At 36.5% G+C, this 11,738-nt stretch overlaps 1 protein-coding gene across 1 annotated transcript; it reads left to right on the top strand.

Annotated features, from left to right (window-relative positions):
- Positions 1-11,471, top strand: LOC137391626 (COP9 signalosome complex subunit 8-like). Its single transcript, XM_068078143.1, has 7 exons — positions 1-145; positions 2,258-2,328; positions 4,005-4,053; positions 4,148-4,280; positions 6,187-6,297; positions 6,536-6,601; positions 11,070-11,471. Exons 1-7 carry the CDS (start codon positions 74-76, stop codon positions 11,144-11,146), a joined length of 579 nt encoding a protein of 192 aa, XP_067934244.1. The 5' UTR covers positions 1-73; the 3' UTR covers positions 11,147-11,471.
- The last annotated feature ends 267 nt before the right edge of the window (positions 11,472-11,738 follow it).

Genomic DNA, 11,738 nt, shown 5'->3' with positions numbered 1-11,738 from the left:
TTGCTGACTGGCAGTGCGATTTATAAATCCAATTTGTTTAGAGCCAAACAAGATCGTTTTAGCTGCTATATCAATGCAGTCACTAACTCATGACGACCTAGATGCACTGAAGTGCAGGTTGGAACGCGAGACTGAGCGTAAAGAGGTTGAATACAGTATTTTGATGTATTTACAGATTTCACAAGTCTCACATATGTTATGCAATATAAAACTGATCCACAATGTCCAATGCTGCCAAATAGTATGCAATGTAACATTAGCGATTGCTGCATATAGTTTTTAATTTTAGGTGAACAAATAAAATGTTTGAAAAAAATGGTTAAAAAAGAGGGGCAATATCATATTTAGTTATGCCACTCATTAGTTACTTTTTTGTTTGTTTAGTTTATATACTACTATTTAGTTTACCTGCTGTGGTACTTTGTGGAAAACATATTGTAAAATATGACTACTGCTTACCACAATAAAAATTGTTCATAATAATAAAGCATTAAACCCACAGACCAATAAATGTGCTATCATGGAATTACATGATATGGAATTGAGAAAAGAACAGTGCTAAGGGATTACCCTTAAAACATGCAGCTCATATTGCTATTTTCTAGCTATTATGCCTCTTGACATGATTGCCTTCACGATGTGATGCTCTGATTGTTAGTAGGTCTACATAGTAGAAATAGATTGCTGCCATTCCCAATAACACAGCTAATAGGCCCATGGATAAATTTCTAATGATCAACTACAACCAACACTCATTTTCATGTACAACTGGATAATAGGCCTATAATTTTTTTCACTTTTAGTATTGACATTAGTTTATTTTCAGAATTGTAATTATCCGAATACACTTGTGTTACACAGCTTAAATGCTACATTACAACCTAAAAACGAATTGGTTATGATTTTTTTTTCAAACAAACAAGCAGTTTGTCACAGCTTGTAAATCTCTCAACTCCAAAAATTTTCTAGTTTTTATCATGTTCAGTTTAGCTATGGTCAAACTGGGTTTTCTGATGATAAAGCGATGGTTTTTAAACAACTTCCTGAATATAAAAGATATCTTGCGCTCTACAAAATTCAGATATAAATTCAGAAAAGTAAGTTGCTGTGATCTCCAATGTGATTTATATTTAGAGAGTTTGTGAATGTTAAAGAAAGAAAGGCTCAATGCGAGATATACCACGACCATAGATTCAATTACGCTCCTGTTTTAATTGGACTAATCTTTTTATTTATACCCTCCATTTTATCTTTTGCTAGCTGTTATCTAAATCATTTTTTGGTTGTCATTTTTACTGTCTGCTAATCTAGCCAGTTTTGTCAGCTTTTATACACATGTAATTTGGTCTTTGAGAAAGGAAAAATATCTGCTAATAATTGTTAAAAGGTATTTTAGTGAAGCACTAGATGTTCTGATCTTCCTTGCCTCTGGCTGACTCAATCTTGATCAGATTTCATCACCGTGTCTCGCTCCACTCTATACCATGTTCACTCTATGGCATGTTCACTCTATGACATGTTCACTCTATGACACGTTCACTCTATGACATGTTCACTCTATGACACATTCACTCTATGACACATTCACTCTATGACATGTTCACTCTATGACATGTTCACTCTATGACACGTTCACTCTATGACATGTTCACTCTATGACATGTTCATTCTATGACATGTTCACTCTATGACACATTCACTCTATGACATGTTCACTCTATGACATGGCTATATTACTGCTTTATTTTTAGCTACTTTTTGTATCCGACTGACTGCAAGCGAGAGAGAGTAAAATTATGTTTTTTTAAAATAAACATTACTAAATTGGTAGTGAGCAAACAACAGGGGTATCATATACATAGAATTGTACTACGTCAAGCGGCTGCAAACACAAAGTAAAATAAATGAGCTCTATTTATAATATTAGGCTCATGATGTTTATTAGCTTTAGCCCAAATACTCAGAGAAATATGTTACTGGTGTGTTGCATGGGTTACAATGTTGCATGGGTTCTTTGTTGCAAGAATGGATATTATCTTATAGCTGCATTATTCCATATATCTGTATTAATGTCACCAGTTTTTTTGTTAATGGAAAAGTGTTTAATAATGTTTATAACATATTTAAATTTTTTAAGCTTTTTATAAGTGGCCAGTGTTGTTAATAGGAAAATTTAAAGGATTTCATGTCATAGTTTTTCGTCATGAAGAACTTTAGTTTCGCTTATCCATCTGCTACTTCTTTCGTTTATTTTTAGACCTCAGAAAATGAAGCAACCGTTCAAGCTTATCTTCAACTTTTGACTCTAAAGTTGTACTACAATGAACTGTAGGTGATCTTAATATAGGGCTTACAAGTACACTCTTGTATGATCTGAATGAATTAGTAATTTATTGTATTCAGTGAATATACTGTATATAATTAACCAGAGATGAAACCGTGAGCAGTACCGCACTTTTCGGACTATTAACTGCACCCTTATATAAGCTGCATCTGCTTTATTTTCAAAAGAACGATAATAAAACAATACATTGATGATTTTTGATTGATACATTGGACGGTGATTTTTAACACGGCAGCAACTTTGCTAGTTAAAACGGAAGAGTGCCGTTAGACAATGTTCCGTATTAACCAACGCTTTTTAACCCAGTGCCTAACGGAACAGTACCGTTAAGCATTGTTCCATTTTTTTTCACCGCTAGAGGCGCACTAACCGGAGATTTCGGTTGATGCGCCCTAGCGGTGAAAGAAAAAATCACAGAATAGCGGCACCCTTATATAAGCCGCATGGCTCAAAACATCAGAAGAAAGTAGCGGCTAATAGTCTGAAAAGTACGGTAACTTCATTCAGCCATTATGTTACCTTTCAAGTTACAAACTCTGAACCATTTGTCTCATCTAGTTCATTCTAAGTATTGCTTGTAACCTTTGGAGCATATTTACGATTCAGCGTGTTCATGTGAGCTATTAGTAGGAATATGCTGTCATTCATGTGAGCTATTAGTAGGAATATGCTGTCATTCATGTGAGCTATTAGTAGGAATATGCTGTCATTCATGTGAGCTATTAGTAGGAATATGCTGTCATTCATGTGAGCTATTAGTAGGAATATGCTGCCATTCATGTGAGCTATTAGTAGGAATATGCTGTCATTCATGTGAGCTATTAGTAGGAATATGCTGTCATTCATGTAAGCTATTAGTAGGAATATGCTGCCATTCATGTGAGCTATTAGTAGGAATATGCTGCCATTCATGTGAGCTATTAGTAGGAATATGCTGCCATTCATGTGAGCTATTAGTAGGAATATGCTGTCATTCATGTGAGCTATTAGTAGGAATATGCTGCCATTCATGTGAGCTATTAGTAGGAATATGCTGTCATGCATTTAAAGATGAGCTTACACAAATTTTTTGTAAATTTTATCAGAAAGTATCATTGTTGTTCTATCATTTGCGAAAAAAAGTATGTGCGAAATGATGACACTAGTTGATATCGGCTAGTGCGTTTCAGCCGCAGCGTGATGCCTCTCTATTCTATCAGTCTCTTCGCAACTATGGATGTCATAATCGCACTTTCGTTCAATCTTAGCATTTTAACCGCGATCAGGTTTTAAATTGAAAACAATTGTAAACATTAAAAACAATTACAGACGATAGAGAAATATCGATAACTTTTGATAATATCTACAAAAATTATGTGTACGTTCATCTTTATGCACCTGGGTCGATCTCATAGTGACAAACCATGACTTGAATTTATGCTGTTATATTTGAAGATGTTGAAAGTGGATACCAAGCTGTTCTGACTCTACAAATTCTATTCTATCAATATTTTCAATTATTTTGTTGCACACGAACCGGTCATTTCTTATATCCTTGCTTAGATAGTATTCAGCAAAGCTCTGTCATCGAGAGGAGCGACAGTGTACAGCAGGTGTAGTAGTCATTATCAAGTTTGGTTGTATCACATTCTGCTAAGTGCTGCTGGTACCTGTGTTGCAGGGTGGATGCCAAATTCATCTGGAAGACTATTCCGCAGTCATATAAAGATGTATGTATCAAGAGGCAGGTGTCCATCATTTATTGCAAATGCGTGTTACTTTTTGCTTAACAGGAAAATTATTAGACATTCGTGTGATTATTAGATGAAGCCTGAGTTTTTGGAACTGTGGAAAGTCGGGCAAGCGCTATGGAAAAGAGACACGGCGGAAGCACAGAGACTTTTGAAAGGATATCAATGGCCGGAGTCAGTGTCATCTCTCATCAACTTGCTTCAAGGTAATGAGGATGGCAAAGCTTGAAGCCGAGGGCTACCCTTGTCTTTAGAAATATTACAACGCTTGACTTTTAATGCCTTGTTAACTCTATGAGTTTCAAGGCTATATATCCAGCACTCGCCGCACTGAATTTAGTAAATTGCTGGAATGTTCTGCTACTTGAGAGGCTTAACACTGATCATCTCTACTTCAGTGCGACTTTCTGGTAGGAATCTTTTAACAAATTTAAACCTGACCATAATAATTATAGGTATATGTAAAAGTATTATTTCTAATTCTTATTAATTGTGGCCTGTTTGTGTGAAGCAGAAGCAAATACGAAACAAGCAAGAAACGCAGGAGCAAGTTTCTGAAGCTAAAAAAAATTTTGATTGGCTGTTAGTGGTTGATAGCACAACTCCAAATAAAAACTTACTATACACATGGCTTTCTTAGAAATACACTTAACTTTCAAATAATTTGTATGTCTGATTGTTCAATGCTAGTGTGTCTACAGTTCAGACTTATACAAAGGTACATTTTAAGTAGTCTTCAATGTTTCACTATAATCTATGTCTACGCTAACAGTCGAGTCTTGGCTGGTAGTCGTGGTGCTAGTTATATAACCCATTGATGAGACATTTGTAAAAAATTGTTAGTGACTTTTGCCAAGGGCAGATAATAGCTTATACTGTTTTAGGCAAGCGATTCGGAAGTACTTTGACATGTTTATTTTGCATCAGTATCACCGAATCTGTCAGCTTTACCAGCATTTACAAATTGCAGTTTGTAATTCTCTAAAATGATGTTTATTTTAATGTTGAAATGTTGGAAAATTTGCCAATTATATCATGCTGATATGCAATATAATGATATGCACATTACAAGCGCTTTTGTCAATGAAAATTTGTTACTATTTACATGATAGACTTATCGAGTAGCTCTTACAGCTAAAATTCATTAGCCCTTCTACGTATTTGTAAGAAATATTTTACTACTTGAGGAGGTGAGCTAGCTACGAAATGCCCACGTGTTGCTTAAAAGAAATCGTAGAAATTATGTATATTTTTGCCATGCCAGCTGGAGATTCAAAGTAGTTAATCAAATTTTTTGGATCATAAACTATCTTCTTGAGAACCAGGGCCAAATTTTATGAAATTATATATAACCTTGCTTATACTTTTTTTAAAAACACAATTATATATAAATAAAAATAGTATATAAGCTTTATGAAGGTCATGAGTTGTCAATTATAACAGTAGGAGGCAACTCCGATATCAATAAGACGAGACACTTGTGGTTGATCTGACAGCGGTACAGGTGAAAGGAAATTAATAGCCTTGCCCATCCTATCTCCTACTCATCGCCAACCGGATTCAATAAATGACATCCTACTTGAATGTAATTTAAATGGATTATATTAGGAGATGTGTCCATTTTAGCGTAGGATTAGATGTGGCAGCTTAATGGGATTGTGACACTAAGGAAAGAACTGTATGCGCTTCAATTTTAGAATTCCTTTAAAAATACGATTGTCTCTATAGGTTGGCCTTAGTTTTTGTGTGGGTGAGACTGCTCTTATGACACACGCAATAGTTCCTACACCCTGTTCAACTATTTATCAGGGCTTCTGATCTTGACTCACCTTGATATCTCATAGTAAACATGCAACTGAACTCATATAGCAAAACAAAATATTGCTGTCTACTTCTTTGTTTCCACTACTAAATGTTCAAATCCGTTTAGTTTATTTTATTTTATGCCCTGGTAGTTTTAGCCGACAGTTTTCAAATTGTGTTGGGGAGATAACTTCACAATTTATTATTTGCGCACTTTCAAGTAGAGACTACAGTGATTTTTAGTACGAGTATGACTACAGTGTACTATGAGTACATGCATGTAGATATTTGTAAGCATTTGTATTGTAGAGCGGATTAGGGAGACAACTCTGATACTACTCTCAAAAGCCTACAGTTCTATCAGTAAGCAGAACTTATCAGAGAAACTTGGTCTATCGGCTGCAGAAGCTACTGAGCTCGGTAAAACTACCATTTTAATCAATACACAGCTTTTAGAGTTGCCATTCCAAATTGTGATAAAAATTTGTCAAAAATCATTCGGCATTAATTTGTTTGTAGCTATTTGCTGATGTGTTTAATATTTTGTTTCACTAATTAGAATGGGTCACTTTGGGTGATTATGGATTCGATTGACAAGCATTAGTTTGATGACTGGTTTGATAATTTCTTACTAGAATTGTTTAGTGTCTGGTTGCAGCTACGAAGAAATCCTGGGCCATAGACACAGCCTCTGGCATGGTGCATCCTAAGCCTTTACTCACAGGTTTGCATCTTAATCTAGCTTTATCCTCTCACACTTTTTAAGGATCTTAAGCTACAAGTGATACCATTGCAACAACTAGGCATTCTCAAAGAGACCTGTGGCAGTTCAAGGACATGAATAGTGGTTTGGTGTGTCTCATTGAATACCCCCCACACCGAGTGTCTTTGTCTCCTTATTGCTGTGATTGTTGTAGACTTATATCAGTTCCTTTAGGTGTGAGCATAGCTCTAAAGAGTCTTGTTTATTTGTCTAGCCGTGAATAGCTTTTCACTTCTGATTAGTTGACAAAAGTATGAGAGATCAATATCCTGACCTTCAATCTAGCTTTACTATATGCATCATATGTAGTTTTTAGTCAAGGAGACTGTATACGTTGTAAGATTGTATAAAGTGCAGCTATAAATTCAACTAAGATTCTAGTAGGCCATCTGGTAATGTATCAAACTGCTCAGGCTATGAACTCTCTGGTGTTTAGACAAGTCTGCCAGTAAAGGAATTTTAATTGACAGAAATGACAGGATTTTACCAGTCTAACCAATATATCTCGTTATTTCTTGCGCATACATATGCAGCACACACACTGTTAACACTCTTGTCATGTACTTATCACACTTGTCTCTCATACTGGTTACATGTCATCCGCTCACGCACACATACTTTGCTTACACTTGTCTCACACACAGCTCACACTTGTCTCACACACAGCTTACACTTGTCTCACACACTGCTCACACTTGTCTCACACACAGCTCACACTTGTCTCCCACGCAGATCACACTTGTCTCACACACAGTTCACACTCGTCTCACACACTGCTCACACTCGTCTCACACATAGCTCACACACAGCTCACACACAGCTCACACTTGTCTCACACACAGCTCACACTTGTCTCACACACTGCTCACACTTGTCTCAGACACTGCTCACACTTGGCTCACACACTGCTCACACTTGTCTGAGACACAGCTCACACTCATCTCACACACAGCTCACACTTGTCTCACACACTGCTCACACTTGTCTCACACACAGCTCACACTTGTCTCACACACTGCTCACACTTGTTTTACAAACAGCTCACACGCATCTCACACACAGCTCACACTTGTCTCACACACTGCTCACACTTGTCTCAGACACTGCTCACACTTGGCTCACACACTGCTCACACTTGTCTCAGACACAGATCACACTCATCTCACACACAGCTCACACTTGTCTCACACACTGCTCACACTTGTTTTACACACAGCTCACACGCATCTCACACACAGCTCACACTCGCCTCACACACAGTTTACACCCTTCTCACACAAAGTCCACGCTCATCTCACACACAGTTCACACTTGTCTCACACACAGCTCACACTTGTCTCACACACTACTCACACTTGTCTCACACACAGTTCACACTCATCTGACACACAGCTCACACTTGTCTCACACATAGTTCTCACTCGTCTCACACGCCGTTCACACCCTTTTCACACACAGTTCACACTCATCTCACACACAGTTCACACTTGTCTCACACACTGCTCACACTTGTCTCACACACAGCTCACACTTGTCTCATACACAGTTCACACTCATCTCACACACAGTTCACACTTATCTCACACACTGCTCACACTTGTCTCACACACTGCCCACACTTGTCTTAGGCACAGCTCACACTTGTCTCATACACGTTTAGACTTGTGTCTCATATTGCTCACACGTAGCACAAGAAGTTTTGCAGTACACATTTCACACTTATATTTGATCTTAGATCTCAGCTTTTGTTCATAGCAATTAAGCAAACAAAATTTTTACATTGGCATATTGACAAAAACAATTATGCTGTGTCTTACTCCCCATTTTGTCACAGTTCATCAATTCACCATCAATCTCTCATACTCCAGTAGGAGCATTATTTCTGTCGTTCATAATTGCTTCTTCATTTCATGGCTTCGTCTCTTCCTCTCACTGGTACAGTCTGAATGACCCTTGTTAACAACAAATACTTAGATACAGTTCCTACAACCTTGACCTTTATGTATCAGTATATTTATTGTTTAGATAGGTCTTCTTGTTTACTAAAATAGGGATTTGGGAGCTAACTTTTTGTTTCGATCCTAAATTTTCAAGTGAATGTGTTAAAAGAAAGAATCTTTTGGGGGCTCATTTTGGAGATTTAGCATGTTTATGGTGAAGGGGCTTTTGTTTCTCTGCAAGTCAGAGTCATAGATAAGCATTAAAACGACAGAGTTGTTTTCCCATGTTGATAGGTGACCTGTTTTCTTCTAAGCGATTGATTGTATCCAGTGATGTTTTGTTTAAATAAAAGGTCAAGTTTAACCAAACATACAATACTAAAGCCCGATTTAACCAGATAATAGTTTTAATTTTATCTTGTTTTTCAATCTAAAAATACGAATCGCAAGGAGTTCTAATACAAAGTATTGGCCTCTCATTGTTAGCGTGATTGACAATGCTTTCTTATGAATTCATCATGTTACAATTGGAAACGGGAGTTGGGTTGATATGACGCTAGAAAGGTGTTTATTTACATAAAGGTATTGGAAGTTCTCTATGTTAGTAGCACAGCAGGTTTTAAAGGCTATTTGTTCATTTTAATTTCTCCGTGAGATTTTCTGTTTTACTATGTATTCCAGTGGTAGAATGTTTATGTAAATATAATATTTATTATGTTTTTTTTTAAATGTATATATGATTCATGGATTTGACACAACATCCGACAAGCCATCTGAAGATGTGCGGCTAAAGCTGTGCAATAACCCTTTCCTTCATTGTTGGGTAATCTATGTATTTATGTGATTAGGAGAATGGAGGGGTTAGTTCAACTGAATTGCCATTATAGAGTGATTTGCAAAGACCAAAGTCTAAAATATCCAACTAAGTTACCATTATAGAGTGATTTGCAAAGACCAAAGTCTAAAATATTCAACTAAGTTACCATTATAGAGTGATTTGCAAAGACCAAAGTCTAAAATATTCAACTAAATTACCATTATAAAGTGGTTTGCAAGGACCAAAGTCCAAAATATTCAACTAAGCTACCATTATAGAGTGGTTTGCAAAGACCAGTCTAAAATATTCAACCAAGTTACCATTATACATAGAGTGGTTTGCAAAGACCAAAGTCTAAAATATTTAACTAAGTTACCATTATAGAGTGATTTGCAAAGACCAAAATCTAAAATATCTACAAATTAGATTTGCTAACATGGTACTTGTGCAGTAACGTCATTAGTTTTTAAACAGGGTGGTACTGATGTCATTGGAGAGCTCAGGCTACCACCTAACAAGAACTCTCTAATGGCACGATTCCCTCATTATCCGAATGAAAAGAATTTTATAATTGCTAGAGCAGTTCATTCACTCCGCCTTAATGTATTCAGTGCTGCAATGTTTTATATAATGGAGATTTTAAAACTTTGCTGCTGTTGATCTCGTGAAGTATCCTTTCTCTCCTACCAATCCTTCTGGTTGAAATACAAGTTAGCTCGATTTTGATTCATTCCAGTTTGTCTCGCTCTATAACATATCTTTAATCCAACTCACTCTTTACAGATGAACGTGCACAAAATTTCTGTAGATTTTATCAGAAAGTATCGATATTTTTCTATCATTTGCGATTGTTTGTGAATGTTTGAGGTGATCTGACTGCCAGGATGTTTCAAGATTAAAATTGACAAAACCTAATCACAGTTAAAATGGTCAGAAGGGCGTCACTCGTTGTTATCGTTGCTATAGTTGACATTCGCTATTACGTTCAAGTTGCACTGTTATGTCTTTCTATTCGATCGGTCCCTTTGCAAATATAGATGTCATAATCGCACTTTCACTTGATCTGAGCATTTTAGCTGTGATCAAGTTTGGTCAATTTTAATCTTGAACATTCTGACAGTCAGATCACCTTAAACATCAAAAACAATTGCGAATAAGAAAAACAATTGCGAATAATAGAAAAATACCCAACAATTTCTGATAAAATTTACCAAAATTTACTGCAAGTTCATCGTTAAAGGCTAGTCAGCTTATTTTGCAATTGTTTATCATCATCGATTCCAGTGCTGACTTGGCTTTGGGTATCATTTGAGTTGTACTAAGATGCGACAAGTAGTGAGCGGAGCTTGTCATGAAGTCCATGATGCCTTTATTATAATACGTGGTATTATAATCCGACAATCAAAGGTGTCAGTGCGGCGAAAAGCGTCGACCGGCGCATGGCTTGCTGGTCAAACAGGCGTTCTAGGGCACCACCATTACGATAATTACTAACCTCGTTGACAACAGGGACACATTCTCCATTATTCTATTATGATAAATCATCTAATTACTTGCAACTCTATTATACTAAAGACAATATCTGTTGTATTTTCTGCGTATTTCCTGCTTCCACTCAAACCGTTATTCTGACGCTCTTCCATGATTTTAAAAAACTATTGTCCCATTTTAGGAGCAGCCAGCACCACGGATAACAAATACATCAGTTTGGAATCTCTTAGAAAACTCGTCTCATATCTGGAAAATTGAAGAAGTCTCTAAAATTGTTTCTCTTCCTGAAACAAACTTTCTTCAAACTGCCAGTTCGCTGCCGTGTCAAAGAGACATCTCGTGTGTCAGCGGCTTGCTGCGATGCTTAATTGCCATCATCGGCTGCTTGATTGATCCCTTATAGAGATCTAAATGTGCTGCGGCCTCGAGCTATTCCAATTATAAAACATGATTGCAAATGAAATGAAATTAATTCTAAACAATGTGTGCCAATATTCAATCTGTATCACAAATTAGATGTTTTATGGAATAATAATATATTTCTATGTTAGATATCAATAAAGTTATTACGTATTTCATCAAAGCAGCATACAAACTCATTATAGCTTATTCTCTCAAGGTGCTTACGAGTGTTTCGAGGAATATTAGAAATATTGGATTGCTTTTGTTTTAAGAAACATTCATATTGACGCGACTCTGAGCCGGTGTCGTCTTTCACTATGGTTATATTTTAGTCGAAAGAAACCATAAGTTCATCAGACCTGACTCAATATAAAAACTGACAGCCATTTTTAAATCGTCAGATTCCGGTGTTGAGTTAAAATTGCATTGGTAGCCTAAATATACTTCG

This window comes from Watersipora subatra, chromosome 3 (assembly GCF_963576615.1).
Source record: "Watersipora subatra chromosome 3, tzWatSuba1.1, whole genome shotgun sequence".
Lineage (NCBI taxonomy): Eukaryota > Metazoa > Bryozoa > Gymnolaemata > Cheilostomatida > Watersiporidae > Watersipora > Watersipora subatra.
The sequence above is the reverse complement of the archived record's forward strand: the minus strand, read 5'-3'. Positions and strand labels throughout refer to the sequence as shown.